The sequence below is a fragment of the Apus apus genome, chromosome Z (genome assembly GCF_020740795.1).
Source record: "Apus apus isolate bApuApu2 chromosome Z, bApuApu2.pri.cur, whole genome shotgun sequence".
Classification (NCBI taxonomy): domain Eukaryota; kingdom Metazoa; phylum Chordata; class Aves; order Apodiformes; family Apodidae; genus Apus; species Apus apus.
The window spans coordinates 26,565,543-26,581,352 of NC_067312.1; the positions used below are offsets into that span (position 1 = coordinate 26,565,543).

The 15,810-nt window shown below is 37.9% G+C and overlaps 1 protein-coding gene across 1 annotated transcript in view; it reads left to right on the forward strand.

Moving 5' to 3' along the window:
- FAM169A (family with sequence similarity 169 member A) overlaps nt 1-15,810 on the forward strand; it is a 35,096-nt gene that overhangs the window by 10,766 nt on the left and 8,520 nt on the right. The window contains exons 2-9 of the mRNA XM_051642986.1: nt 5,060-5,197; nt 6,643-6,742; nt 7,801-7,886; nt 9,268-9,439; nt 11,779-11,958; nt 13,268-13,396; nt 13,617-13,726; nt 15,589-15,643. Coding sequence (XP_051498946.1) covers nt 5,063-5,197; nt 6,643-6,742; nt 7,801-7,886; nt 9,268-9,439; nt 11,779-11,958; nt 13,268-13,396; nt 13,617-13,726; nt 15,589-15,643 — 967 coding nt within the window. The 5' untranslated portion in view covers nt 5,060-5,062. The remainder of the gene's footprint in view (nt 1-5,059; nt 5,198-6,642; nt 6,743-7,800; nt 7,887-9,267; nt 9,440-11,778; nt 11,959-13,267; nt 13,397-13,616; nt 13,727-15,588; nt 15,644-15,810) is intronic.

A 15,810-nucleotide genomic window follows, 5' to 3' on the forward strand; every position in this document is an offset into this window, starting at 1 on the left:
AAAATACTACTATAAAAAAAACCCACTTACTTTTTTCCTCAGCTTCTACGTAGTTTCACAGGTTTCACCAAACCAACAATTGGACATTGTGAGGTGGGAAATTAACATTGCAAAAAGCAAATTATTTTCCTGCTGCTCTGATTGAAAAGATGATTGCTGGCTTGGTTCATCATTAGATCTGGTTCTGGAGCATGGCCCAGGATTTCTCCAGTCCTGACTTGATTGTCTTTTGGAACATTAACAGCTAGTGTGTATTTGGAGGTACATATTAAGTTTGATATGTATGTCTCTTCTTGTGATGCTATCCCAAGTGTAGTTTATCACTAGTCTTGGAGATCATGGTAGGATTTTATTTTTAAGATAGAATTTGGTTCAAAGTTCATGATGATTCACAAGAAATGCATAGCAGTCCTTGTGGAGTTCTGTGATCCAATACTTCAGCACTTGTTTCAGTACATTAGGTTAGGTGCTGAGGTTTACTGTTTGGGTGGGACAGTTCTTCTTCAGAGGACTGGACTTGTTTTGTGTGTGTGTGGTTTTTGTTTTGTTTTGTTTTTCTTTTTTATTTTTGTGGTGTGGGTTTTTTTTTGTTTGGGGTGTTTTTGTTTTGTTTTTAAGTCCTTACTGGATTGCTTGTGATACAATTTTTGTTCAAATATCTCATATCAGCACAGTATTTCATGTCTTTGTCTCTCTTGAGGTAATTATTCATGTTTTGTAGATGAGGAGTTCAGGCAGGTGATGTAACGTGTGTATACTAGAGCTGGAAATTTACCCTCATTCCTCTAAATCCTTGGCTTGCAACCCAACCACTTATACTTCAGTTCCCCTGAGATAAAGGCACCCCAAGCCAGTTTTAAGGTGTATTTAGGCACTCTAACATGTAGTAAGAAACAGTACAGCTGTTGGCTTATCTTTATTATGGTTTTTTTTGGCACTTCATGTTGAGGGTCTGCAAGGGGATGAATCAATCTCTCAATTGCTGCTGAAATCCATGTGTGAGCTGGAGGCTGCACACGCTGTACATCTCTCGTTCATGTACTTCTAAGATGAAACAAGGGTTGCAGCTGTAATTTATAGTTAAATCCATTTGCAATGTTGCCCACTTATTCTACTTTTTTTTTTTAACATTAATGCTTATAGTAATAAAGACTTTGTGAGTCTGGAACTGCTACAATTGCACAGGAATATGTTCATTCATCCTCTTAAATGTGGTTTTTGTTTGTGTTCCTTGAATTGATCTCTGTTACCCTCTGGTACTGCAGCTGTCCCTAAAAATAAAAAAGCCGTTTATTGCATAGTGGCTTGCATGTTGACAAGGGGAAAACTGATACAATTCCACATTAAAACTAATGATGCTCATGTGAGTTTATTTTATACAATCCTTAATACCATTACCTGAAATTCTATGAAGAGTGTAAGGTTTATTTTTTTTCACTTGAAACATGAAAAGCGTAATTTGCATCTTTCAAAAACTAAATTTTATACCCACCCTCTAAACACACACTACTAGTACACGTGATGAGCTTCGTTGCTTCAGGCAGTACTGAGTGTGCTTGGTGAGCCTGACTGTTTGCTAACCAATGGGAGTGGTATCCCATGAGCAGAGCACGGTCCTGCAGTGCGTGACAAGGATTTGACCTGACAGTTTTACCATCACGCAACACATGGAGGCTTAGAGTTACAAAATCAGGCATGAGGGACTGCGTGGCAGAGACCTGGGCTGTGCTGGCTGCTTCTGCAGAGAAAAATGTGTAATGCTTTTGTCAGACAAGAGAAAACTGAAAAGCCATTTTCTCTTTCCCTTTTTCTCTATCCTGCCTTACTAGAAACTGGCTAGTTGTGCAGCCATCTCTGTTTTTGTTTGTTAAAGGCACTGACATATCAATTGTGTTTATGCAAGGGAAATTTATTAATTTACTATGACTGGAAGCCATTTGGTTTGTCTTTCTTAGGTTACTTTGCCTTTCAAAAGGAAGATGCTTGTTTTTTGGATTTTTGAACTGTTTATATGTGCTCTGCTGTAGATTGCAGTGGGGCAGCTTCCTTTCATCACACGTTGCTGGCTCATGTTGAGCATCTCAATCAATGCTTCCAAATCCTTTCCCTCAGGGCTGCTCTCAATCCATTCTCCTCCCAGCCTGTATTTGTGCTTGGGATTGCCCCAACCCATATGCAGGACCTTGCACTTGGCCTTGTTGAGCTTCATGCAGGTTTGCTTGGGTGCACTTTAAGCCTGTCAAGGTCCCTCTGGATGGCATCCCTTCGCTCCAGCATATCAATCACTCCACACTGTTTGGTGTCATTGGCAAACTTGCTGAGGGTGCACTCAGTGCCACTGTCCATATCACCAACAAAGATGTATGTTAAACAGTGCCAGTCCCAAAACTGAACCCTAACCATTGCCACTTGGCACTGGTCTCCACTTGGAAATGGAGCTGTTGACTGCAGCTCTTTGATTGTGACCATCCAGGCAATTCCTTACCGACTAAGTGGTCCATTCATAGAATCCATATCTCTCAAATTTAGAGACAAGGATGCCACGCAGGATAGTGTCAAATGCTTTGCACAAGTCTAGGTAGAATACGTCAGTTGTTCTTCCCTTATTCACCAGCACTGTAGGCCCGTCATAGAAGGTGACCAAATTTGTTGCCTCGCTAGTGAAACCATGTTGGCTGTGACCGATCACCTCCTTATTACCCATGTGCCTTAGCATAGTTTCCAGGAGCATCTGCTCCACGATGTTGCTGGGCACAGAGGTGAGGCTGACCGGCCTGTAGTTCCCAGGTCTTATTTTCTTCCCTTAATAAAACTGGAGGCTATGTTTCCCCTTTTCCGGTCAGTATTAAGATATGCATCTAAAAGGGGCTATGGGCAATAGCAGGAGGAATGTGAGAGGCTGAAAGAGAAGGCAAGAGAAAATACCAATAAGGGGAAGGAATGAGTTGAATTTGAAAGAAAAAATGCCGTGGGGAATGCGTGTGTATAATCTAAACAATAGCATTCATGAAAAGCATTAGTGTTTTCATCAGCAAAAGCATTACAGCTAGCAGTTATAAATGCCAGAGAAGTCATGTCCAACTTTGTTTTTCAATTTTAACAGGAAAAAAACCCTCTTTTGTAGAAAGAGCAGCCTCATCTCGTTGGAAGATAGCTCAGAAATTCAGAATGATGTGGTTATTTTGTGTAAGATGTACTCTGTGTACATATATGAGTTCAAATTGCAGTCAGAGAGGCACACAATTAGTACCACAGCCAGCACTGAGCAAGGACATCCTGCAGTAACTAGGCCTTGAAGAAAGCAATTAAATCAAGACGTTTAGAGAATGTCTCATGTAAATCACCAACTTGGCAGAGAAGACTTGAGGTTTATGTGAATAATTGGACCTAAGGAATGCAGGAAGTCATAAAGAAGACATGAATTAAGAAGACTGATGGCTAGAACAGTCTTGAGCAGTTGAAGATGTAGAAGTTATGATACTGTGGTCTTCAGGTGAACTTAGCTCATTATAATGTCGTCATAATGCTAAAAATCACACTGCCAGGTCAAAAAGACCCCTGCCCAGGTGAAGACTTTTTCCTGAGCATGTGTGATAGTAGAAATAGTGATGTCACTATATGTAAGTCACTAACCAGTCACTATAAAGAGAATGGACTTAGAAGCTTACTAACTATAGTTTTGTGTATAAATGTCTTGAAAAATCTCGCTTAGTGTGCTTGATTTGTGGGAAGGCACCAAGCACCCAGTTTTGTATGAACCTGCAATAAATATCAGAATCTCCTTCCTAAATGGTGTCTCTTTGTGTTTCAGGAGCTGTCTTAAAATGCTAACAATCTTTTCATGCAACTTAGTAATATTACATAAATGCAGATTTTTGTAATTGCTAGTGGGTGATTCAAAATAAAAACTTCCTTTGGATTTGATTTACATATGTCAGTGGAGCACTCAATGACAGATTAAAAGGAGGGGGCTGGAGCTAAAGGGGAAAAAAAAAATCACTGGAAATTCAGATTTAATATAAACATTTTTAAAAAGACTTCTTAGTGAAGCTAAGAATCGCACATCCTCTGTGGAAGGCTTTCTGGTTTTGAGTGTTGGGTGTTGAGTTCCTGGAAACTGAGCAAGGCAGGTCGGGAGATCCCAGTGTTTGTCCAGAGCAGGTTCTCATGAACTTGTAGTTCATACTTAATGAACGTTTGCACTGTAGCTTGAAGGGAGCTGAGGGATCTTTTTCTGTGTATAGCTTATACACCCTGACAATGCTTAGCAGAAGAGAACTCAGTGGATTCCAGGAGCTGTTGTTCAAGTTTTTGACACCACTTTAACAAAACAAATTTGAATCTAATCGTTTTCAAGGAACTATTGCCACTAAGGTTGGTCTTCAGGGCTTTAGTTTTTGTCTTTTCACTTCCTTAAACTGTCTTTTTTAATCTGTTGTGGCCTCGGGTTTTTAACTCCTCTTTGCAGCTGAAATGCTCTTGGAAACATCAGCTGGTAGGCACATTAGCTGGCCAGTTGCTGAGAGAAGTTCTGAACAATGCCTTGATTTCTTCAAAGATGGATTTAAATGTGAAGTCTCCAAAATAAATTAACTTATCTTTCTTGTTATCTTTCGAGCTGTTTACTCTTTATTTGAATGGCCACTTAATGCTTTACGTACGTGTGGTCTCAAAACATTATCTGGCAGGGAGATGTATCAGCTTGCCACTGCAAGTCAGCAGGTGGTTTGTTGTACATGTGCTGGTGCATGGACTTGTATCTTGGAAGTCTGTCACTTTTGAGTCTAGGGGGATCTATGGCTCAATTAATCCTTTTTTGTTTATAAACATAGGTGGGGTTCATGTATTGTTTTACAGAATAGGTGTTAATAGGCATCATCCTAATTAAGTGTCTGGAGCATTTTTCCTTTCTGGCTTGGATCTAGAGAGCAGTGAGGGGGAGCGGGTAGTGTGGAGGGGGTACAGTCGTAGTTATATGTTTAGTAAAAACATGATGAGCTGTGCATACTATGTCTTAAACTACCCACAGTAAAAGTGTTTCTTCCTGTTATTTCTTAAGAGGATGCCATTCCCTGTGGATATATTGAACAACTGCAGTCATGAGGACTTGGAGAAATCAGCAGAGAGCTACTTATCTGACCTTCAGAGTGGGGATCCAGAGCATCCTGAATTCTTTTCTCTGCCAGGCCATGGCAAAGTAAGAACTATCTTAGTCCTGGTTTTCTTGATATGTTTGTAGATATGAACTAGATTTTAAAAATCTTTTAAAACTACTGAATCACAAGACTATTTTAGCAAAGCTTTTGTGTTTTCCAAATTCCTGTTTGTGTGTTAAGCTCTACTTTTTCTTCATTCTGTAGTTGGATTTAAATCTGAGCATCAGTAACTATTTGCTGCTTCTAGACAATAGATCTGATTAAGTAATTTTTTAAAAACTGGGAAGTCTCAAATAATGAGATATAAAAAGCACTACCTCACACAGTCACAAAAATCTATCATAACTGTGGGGTTCATTATTTACTGAAGCTAACTGACTCTTTGTATCTCAATCCTTCAATGTTCTTCATGGCTGGCCTTAATTCTTTATCAGCAAGTTTCAGTAATTTCAGAGAAGATTTCTTAATTTTTATTTGAAATAGTCACAGTTCCTATTGGGAGTTCTAGTAGAGACTGTGACACTTCATGTTTTTACCACTTGTCCCTTGTGTGGTAAGTTGGACTGTGTTGGTTCTGTCTAGAAGAACATTGCTGTTAGAACTAGTACCAATAAAAGCAATAGTGTTTATCTTGAATGAAAGATAAGTGAGCTGAGAGGATTCTCTGTGGGAAAAAATTGTCATTGCTGCTGATTCCTTGGCAGAAGCAGAATCTTGAGTACTTTCCTGTGTTTCTGCAGGTGCTATATGCCTATATGTTTGTATTAACATCCTTGCTTGTGGTATAGCATATCATAATTGTATTAAATTGGGTAAGCAAGTCTATTTACAACACCGTTAATGTCTGTTTAGTTTTTATGCATTATTTAAGTATCAAAAGCATTAATTTATGTATTACAATGCATTTTCACAGTGTTATTCAGCTTCTGAAATGTAGAGTGATTTCACCCTTCTCATGTAGTTGCTGGGGGGAAATCAAGGAGCCAACTTTGGAATTTCTAAAATACATATGATTTAAGAGAAGAAAATGCTTTTGAATCCAGCTTTCCCATTTTAGCACAATCGGGCTCATGTTAACAAATAGCAGCTTCAGTGTGCCAGTTGGTTTCTGTGCTTAGCTGCCTTCCTCTTTGTGTTGATTTTGACAGCTTGCATAGCTGGGGCAGTTGAAATGAATGTACTTCTGTCTGCACACCTTACTTCAGTTGTGCACGTAAATGCAAACTGCTGACAGCAGAGGAATGTAGCGGTGTAAACTACTGTCACTAAAAATACCAGAACTAGAGTCAAAGCTCTTTATAATCTAGTCTTGTCTTTAGGAAGATATATCTAAAGTAAGGGCTGGGGTCTGATGCTTGTCCTTTACCGTTAACTGTTAAGCTCTTGGTTTTCAACATTTGTCTTGCTTACTCTGCTAAACATTCTCTATGTATTTTGCTAACATTTTAGCAAGAGTTTATTGAAGTATTGTACACTCTTGTTTCAGATTCCTATTATCTTGCCAACTGTGGGCTTCGTTCCTCTTTATGGTGAAGAGCAGACACACAAAGTTCTTGCTTTGTTTGCACCAGGGGATTTGCTCACAGGTTTCATTTTAAACTTTTAATCTCTGTTGCTGTTTCTTTTACTATGACAAACATGTGACCAGGCCCTTGCTCATTGCATGTTGATGTAGCTCATAACTATGCCACTTGTGCATTTGTTTTTCACTGTATTCTTGTTCCCATACTAATATTTTTGTTGTAGAGTCATATACACAAGTGACAGAACGTTGCATGGTTGTCAGAGTAGAACTGGATCCATTGGATTCAAAAGATGTATAGCAAAATAACATGGTACTTATCTGAATCCCAAGTACAACATGTGCCTCTTGGTCTCCTTATGTACACCTCACATGTCCAAAAGAAATTAATTGAGCATTCATAGAATCTGTTAATTTGCCTGTGGATTTAGATGTTCTTTATTAGCAGTGATTGGTCATCTTCAAGTGTAAATTTGTCTTTAGCTTTAAGTCCTAACATAGCCCTAGATAAGGTGACATCTTACTATTTTGGGTGGATTTTTCTCCTTTTCTCTTTCTCCTTCCAGTCCTCCATGTTGCCTTCTCTTTCCATTTCATGTCATGTGTATGATCTCCAAGTTTGCCACAAATGCCCATAGATCAGACTCCTGACTACCAATCACATGTCCATTAGCCTTTTTTCATTCATCTGACTACCTAAAACTTGCACAGTTTCAATATCAATATCAATTAGCAACCCAAAACCAAAATATGTGCGACTGAGACTCCTTGGCAGGTACACTTTTTGGTGGAAGAAGGTTCAAGAGCACAATGGTGGAGGGTAGTGGTTATGTCTGAACAACAGTTTCTGTATGTCATAATTGTACAAAACCTACATTTGGTTTTATTGTTCTCAATTTTCAAGCAAATAATGGACTAGGGAGCATCACATACTGGGGGGTGTATAGCACCACATTTACGGTTCTTGTGTATTAAGGACTGTGTTAGTACAGTGCCAACTAGAAGATGCTTAACTTTGTTACTACATTTTTATTCCTAATTGTTTAGCAGCTTTTAATGAGTATGTTTCTTTTGGAATGTTAAGAATCGCTAACTTTTTTATTTCCCCTTGTTTCTTTCAAGCTGTAGCCCTATATCTTGCTGAACAGTGGTGGTCAATTGATGACATTGTGAGAACATCTGTCCCTTCTAGACAGGGGCTTCATCAGGTAAAGCACTCCAGCATTCACCTAGCAATTATTTTTATCCTTCAAGATAATGACAAGTAATGGCAAATAGCTAGTGTGTGAGATGTTTCATGTTTTCATTTCATTCAGAAGTTAGCTGTGTCTTACATCAAAGGCAAGGTAAGTGGGATTAGAGGAATAGGCACAAAAAGGAAGGGAAGTTTGTTGTGAAAATAGTGTTTGGAGCGAGAGTGACTCTTGTACAGTAGCTTCATGTGTGAACTATATAGATACTGATGATGTTTAGAGGTTTTTTCTGTACTCTTGTACATCTGGTTCTGTGGAAACATCTTAGTAGAGTGGTTCATTGGACCATAGCAGCTAAACCCGCTGGTCTTACCAGGAGACTAGCAAGCTAAAAATATTGTTGGGAACCCTTTGATAGAGGCAAGTTGGAGCTGGTGGCTTGCTGTAGCAAACCATGAGGTTTAGAAAGTAAGTTGCCCGGTATCTGGTATGTTCTTCATCACTGACCTTTGTTACTGTTAGTGACACCTATGTAGCATGGACTTCTGTTTTGTTTGCGTTTTTTTTTTTTTCCAAAACTGGAAATCCTTGGGTTTTTTGAGCAGGATAATTTATATATGCTCATGAAATCTGGGCACTCATCTCTGATTTTTTTGTTTTGTTTTTTTAAGATTTACTGTAGAGAATTTGATATGAAACCTTGTTTCCATGTGCTTCTTAATGGTAGAATGGTGTTTAAATTGGGAAAGCTGAATCTTTTACTGATGGGGTAGCAGATACTCTGGACATTATTCTTTCCCAGTGGATAGGGATAGTGGTGAATTTAAATTTTGCATGTAAAAGGAACCGTGTAGGACTGACAGAAGGATTTTGAGTTGCTTGTTTCATGCCATGGAAACTGTTGCAACTAGTTCTTCCACTGCATCATGTCCTGTTGTCTACCACTCTGTCAGCAGTGGTAGAGTATGCCAAGTCTTGCTAAACTGTGAGGCTCATAATTTCTAAGACTCCACTTACCTGCTAGCCTGGGAAGTCTGAGCCTGGTGTATTGCTATCGTGCTTGCTGAATGTTTCTTAAATCCAAAAGTTATTTTGAGTCAAAATAAAAAACTTCCCCCTACTTCCCCACTCCCAGCACTTCTTTCAGCTTTTACCCATTGGATTAGGAGTGGCACTGAAGTAGTGAAATACCCTCTGTCTATGGTAGTGGTTTGTGCTTACAGGCATCTCCATGCCCTCAGACAAACCCCAGAGCTTCATCCTGCTTTAGCACTTGCACCTTCTCTTGACTCCATCTGCAGCTGTGTTAACTGGCAACTTTGAAAAATAAGGTGCTGATATGTGAATATTAACTAATCTGACCAGTCGTCTAAAATACTGTTCTGTGTTTCCTTAGGTGAAGTCTCTTGGAGAGAGGGTTGTTCTCTATGTTCTAAATCGAATTATCTACCGGAAGCAAGAAATGGAGGGAAATGAGGTCCCTTTTCTCTGTCATGGTAGCAGTGACTATGCTAAGATCATGTGGAAAAAAGGAGAGGCTATTGGGTTCTATTCTGTTAAACCTACAGGTAAGACACTTGAGTATTGTGGGATTTAGGGGAGTAGCAGGGGGAGATAAAGAGCTTATTTGAAGAATATTTTATTTAGAAGACTTTACAAGCCTTGCAGGCCTAATGAAGTAGGTGTTTTCCTGAAGTCGTAAGAGGTCAGATTGCTGTAAAATTTCTGGTTTATGTGCTTTAGCAATCTAAGTTTTTAGATTTATTAATATTCTACAAAACACATTTAAAACTGTATAAAAGAGGTATACGCCAAAGATTTTTTCTTTTTTTGATGAGCAAGTTGTTTCTGGTTGGATTGGGCTGTGCTTGGTTTTTTATTTTTATTTTTTTTTTTTTTAACCTAGATCCAGAATGCCAAATTCTTTTTGTGTGAAATGATTGTAGAATCAGATGTCATTATGACTTAAACATCTTACAGCATAACAGCATAAGAACTTTTCTCACAGGCATAAGATTCAGCTGCTGCTGGTGATAACAAAGAGATTCCCTTTCCTTCCACACATGCATTCCCTCAGAGATTAAAACTGAGCTGGCAGATTTATGCTATTAACATTACAGACTTTCTGTTGTGTTGTTTGGTTTTTTTTCTAAAAATATTGTAATTTCCTATAGTTACTTTGGAATTTATTATGTTTTTATTTTTTTGCTGAAAACAAATAGTGTTTGGATAGGCTGTTTAGCACATTGATAGCATTTTGTAGAATGTCAGTGTTTGGATCAAGGAGCAACAGCCTTATATTCTTTTTTCATCTCTAGAAGGACTTAACTAATTCAGGATCAATGATGATACTGGAGGCTTGCTGGAGACTTACCCCATCTAGCATACATTATATATACCTTTGCAAACTGTAAAAAAAAAACCCACAACACAACAACAACAAAAAACAACCAACCAAAACTGGGGCACTTTCTGGGACCTTTCTGGTCTGTCAGTCAAGATAGGAAAGTAACCAGCTAACTTGTTCTGATTGTCTTTGTTATCTTTTTGTGCATGGATTTTTGTGGGGTTTTTTGTGTTCTTCTTTTTTTCTTTAAAGAGATTATGCATTGCATAGTTTAAGTCTCAATATTCTTTTTAATATTAAAATTGCTGTGGTGTGGTGGTCACAAAGTAGTATTTACATTGCAGTGTTTTTTGTTGTGGCCTTATAAAGCTGGAGATCAAAAGTAGTGATTATGCTTTTAGTCTAGAATGGGGGTACTTCTCGATGTGATGTGGCACTGAAGTTTTGCTATACTTAACACTCCTTGTAGTCTCATTAGGCCCTCTCATATGCTTGTCCTTAGTTAGCAAACACTGAAGGCTAATCTTTCTAGATGTTATTATTTCAACCCTGTTTGGTTGTGTGTTTTATTCTGCAAATTGAGCAGTCTGTGTGGAGAAAGATAGCTCTGGAAACATGGTTAGGAAAGAGTGGGGGAGCTTGACTGATATTTCTCAGGGTACCCAAGTGATGTAACCTTTCTGCCCATGTTTTGCTTGCTTGGAAAATGTAAGTAAATATGTTCATTGATCTCAAAACATACAAGGTTGCAAGGAGGACATGTTATATAGACAACTGTGTTCATCTCTTTGGCCTTGTTAGTGGAAAGGACAATTTTTTAGTGTAGTTCAGTGACTCACAAAATGAGACCCTGAAATGGGTTGGATAATTAATGGGCTATCTTAATGCCATTATATGGCATCCCTTTGTTGCTGAGTCCATAGCTACCCTTTCATACTGAAGCACCTATGTGTTGTGACAGTCTGTTTTGACTTTGTTTAACTACAAATAACATGGTACTTATGGGATAATTCCATTGTAAAGTGTCCTAGGATTATCTGTGGTTTTATTAAAAAAATTGGAATTGTTTTAGTCTTTAGACAAGAGCTGAATTGTAGACTTCATATTTGTCCTGAGGAGTGATGTAATCTCAGTGAAAGTGCAATTCAGTAATTTTATTGTCTCCTTTTCCTTCATCCTTCTTTCAGTTTCATTTTTAGTAGAGATTTCCTGTGGAATTATATAGGGAGATTTCAGAGTGAGCCTTTCCTCTCTTATTTCTGGTATTCTTTTCAGGTATTACAGACTTCTTCTAACATACTAATCTATTGGTGCATCTTAACAACATTATGAAGCTTGCCCAAAAAGCCAATGAATGGCGGATAGCAACTATTTATTTTTAATGAACATAATTGTTGTTGTTGTTGTTATTATTATTGTTGTTGTTATTATTGTTGTTGTTGTTATTATTATTATTATTCAATTGCATGATTTACGATTATTGAGTTTGGTATAAGTTTTATAGATTATAAGTCTTGTGCTGAAGAACTGATGGATATTTTTCCCCTCTTATTATTTCAGGAAGTGTTTATGGCTCTTACTGTGCTCAGAGGTACAAGCTACCTGTGCTAGACACAATATTTGTAAGAAAGAAACATCGTGGAAAAGACTCTGGGCTAATCATGTTGGAAGACTTTGTGGATTCCTTTAATGAAGAAAATCTTGGCCTAAGGTACCCACTGTCGTCTTTCATGTATGCTGGTAAGCTCTTTATTTTACTTTTCTCTGCTTCCCTGTGCTTTCTTTACATGTCCCAATGAGTCCTGTCATTCAAGCTCTGTTTGTGGTTGCATCCTCAGTTCTTTTACTAAAAGCTCTGCTCTTCAGTGAAGGTTAGAAAGGCTGATTTGCTTAAGATGGTGAAGTAGTTCGTGATTAGTTTTTAATCCCTTACATAAGATTAGAGTTTTGGATCTTTGTTGGCTTTCTGCTACTGCAAAGTTTTCCACTGTGTTCCCTTTAAGCTTCCAGAATGGGCTGAGGCATTTCTGTGTGTAATCTAATGTATTTTCTTTGTAGTACCTTTTTCTTGCTCTGTCTTAAGCTTCACAAGGTCACTTAATTCATGGTTTCTCAGAACTTGTGGTCAAATGGACTTATTAGGCTGTTTTAGCTTGGATATAAGAAGGCACAGTTCTAATGTATAAGGAAAACATCTATGGCTTTTCCATTAGCAACCGAAGAGGGTTATGTGATGTAGGAAATGACATGTTCTGGAAATGATACTTCTTGGGGCTGTGTTCAGGCAATAAACATATCCTTTGTCCTGTTTATCAAGGCTTGTCCTACTCTTAGGCCAGTTACTAAGACTAGATTTGATTTATTAGGCTTCAACCAGCAAAATGTTGTGAGCAGAATTTTATGACTAATCTATTTCCCTGGTCTAGGAACTGTACAACAGGGATCTTATCCATTGAGATTATGCATCAATGGTGACTCAAGTGAGAAATTGTAGTTTTCCTTGTAGCTACTACAGAAAAACATCAAAGCATGTGTCTCGACATTGATGTTTAGTATGTGTGTTGGGAGAAAAGAGGTGGAGGAACAGCTAAGAAAACAATCCAGAAGTGAACAGTGAGTGAATGATAAACCATTCAATGGTAATGTGTTTGCATTCCCAAAGAGGTTTTTTCATGAGTGCCTGTAATAACATAGATTAACACAGATCACCTGACTGTATCCTCTGCCTTAGAGCCCTTCCATCTGGGTTTGGTTCTTTGACAGGGACCAGTGGGTTCTTTGACAGGGACTCAAGTGGGTGCTTAGAGATAAAATAATACTGGAATGTGTTTTAACCTGAATAAGGGATTTATTGAGAAGGAGGAGTAGGGCAAAGCAGCACTGTGTTTATTTCATGATCAACTGTTTTGTTGAATATTTCTGTCTGTGGTCATTTATGTGTATGATGGAAGACTGCAAATTAATTTGTTTCCAGATAAGCTTTAAAAACTGAGGTACAGCTGAGTATATAGTGTATATATAATATATTGGTTTTCTTATGTGTGTTCAGCTTGTAAGCAGTATCTTGAGAAGTACCCTGGGGATAAGTCGCTCTTCTGGGAAGTGGAGGGAGCAGGGCATTGGTTCCAGAGAAGGTCTGTTACACAGAGAATACAAAGAGAGAACCTCAAAATTACAGGTATGGATGCTTTGTTTTGTTGTTTTCTGACACTTTGTAGGAGTTGAACAAATACTCTATAACACTGACTTCTATGAACACTGCTTATAGAAACTAGCAGAAAGATATATACATTTTTTTGTCCTGATATCTGTGAGATCATCTTTGGAATGGTTAATTGTTACATGAAGGTACTATAATTTTCCGTTTCCCTGACTCCTCTTTTAAATCTTAACACCAGAGACCTCACAGAAAGAAAACAAGACTATTCAAGCAAAAGTTCGGTTGCAGCAGTCTGCAGCAGTATCCGAAGCAAGTGGACAGAAGACTGAGCTAGAGACACATCTAACTGTAGGTACACGTTACCCGTATATTAAAAAGGCTTGAAAGCTTTTATGTTTTCTGTACTCATGTAATATATTTTGTCCTATTCTTCTGACTTTAGTTACCTGCTTTTTATGGTCAGTAAATGTTTGTAATTTCTATGAGAGAGTACATTTCTTAACTTAAGAAATGAAGGATTTGAGCAGATGAGTATGTTTAATCAACAGTATGTTACGCTTGCTTGATATTTCTATTTCAAGTTCTTAAAGAGTAGTCCTGGATTATGTGAAGAGGTTGTATTTTTTGTACCTCTTTAAATTAAGCAGCAACCAGTTTGGCAGAACCCATGGCTTTTCCCAGAAAGTTATGCCTCTTCAGTTGATTGTTTAGTTACTAAAAAAGCCCCGAAGTATGATGTTTTTAGTCTCTAAATGGCCAGAAGCAACAATTTTTATGTTGTCTTTCACTTCTAACAGAATTTTGAGCATGGTCACTGAGTTCTAGATTGAGATTCCAATAGTGATCATATCAGCAAAATCTAAAAATATTGTTTTGGTTGTAGAGCTCTATGGATATACTTGGAGAAGATAGCAGAGGGATAGTAGTTCTTATGATTTTTCTTGCTGTGAGTTAAGAACTCAGTTCCTGTTTCTGGCCTCCTTCCAGAAGAAGGAGACAGTAGGTACCAAAGTGCTCCAACTCCTCTAGCTTACTAGAGTTTCTGGAAGCTCTCTTCTTGGCACCTGCACTATCTACAAGCAGTTCTGTAATGCTTTGGAAGTGGTTGAACCACCAAACGAAATAGAATGTCCCGCCTTCCCTCACACCAGGAAAAAACATTCCCTAACTTCCATTTTCATCTTCCAGTTAGAGCTCCCTATTTTCTGTGTTTTGATGCTAAAATGAATCATATAAAGGTTTGGGTTGGAAGGGATCTTAAACTAATTTGTCATTAGTCTACAATTTCTTATGTATTTAAAAATCACTTGAAACTATTTCAAGCAGCAGTATGTAGGTATGGCCGCTTTTTGCCATCCTTCTTGGCTAGTGCAGGAAGTAGGGCTGGAAAGGTGGCACCTGGAGCACCTGGATGCTGATTGTTGCTGCTTCTAGATGACATTCAGCAGCTGAGAAAGAGGACTGTGCATAGCTTTATTTTAATGTGTACAACTTGTACCAGCTTCAGAATGTGAAGTCCTTGACAACTGGGTCCTCAGTTAACTTGCAGAAAAAAATGGAAATACTGGAATGGTGGGGAAGAACAAGAGATAAAGAGCTGCAGAGAGAGGGAACTCTGACATAAGCAGGCTCTTGTGCTGACTGTGTTTGTAGCCTGCATTACTGCTGAATCATTCAGTTCTGTTTTTCCTTGTCTGATCTTTTTTTACAGAGGCTGCAGTATTCTGTTGCATGCCATGATAAAAATAAGACTACAAAATAGAATAAAATATAAAAATAAAACTTTCCTCTTAAATTTTGTCAGCTGCTGTGGTGTAATCCGTTGGATTTATACAGGAAAAAACCCCACAAACTTCTAGCATTTAATTACACTGACACCTGTTATAAATGGAATGTTTTGGAAAAAACTTGATAGTGTTGTTTCTATGACAGGCTGTTTTCAAGTCTTATCTTTTATGTTAAGGCCAGAAGTAAAATGCAAATTAAAAAAAAATCCTTGTAATAAAGACATTTGTTAAGAAATGTATCTGTTGAAAGATAAGGTACATATATTTAAGTATCTTAAAAAGAAAGTGTTTTTAGCAGCTCTTCCATAGACTCATTATTATGAAGTAGTTCTTTAGGAAGATGCAACCACAGATAGGGAGATTAAGATATACCAGTCAATTCAGATTTTTTTAAATGACATTAGCTTTGCTTTTGCTTCACAGGCTGACCCTCAAAAAGGTAAAGAATCAACAGATGTTCATGCCAGCACATCTCAAGGTAAAAATAACCTTTATTATCAATATTCTAATTACTGTGGATTAATAGGTTAGCAGGCTCTTTTACTGCTTTCAATCTCAGCATATTAATTGCAAAGTGTATAAAAACATTCATTCCTCTAAGGTCGTGAGGCTGAACTCATAAACCTCTTAGAGGACTTCAGATAA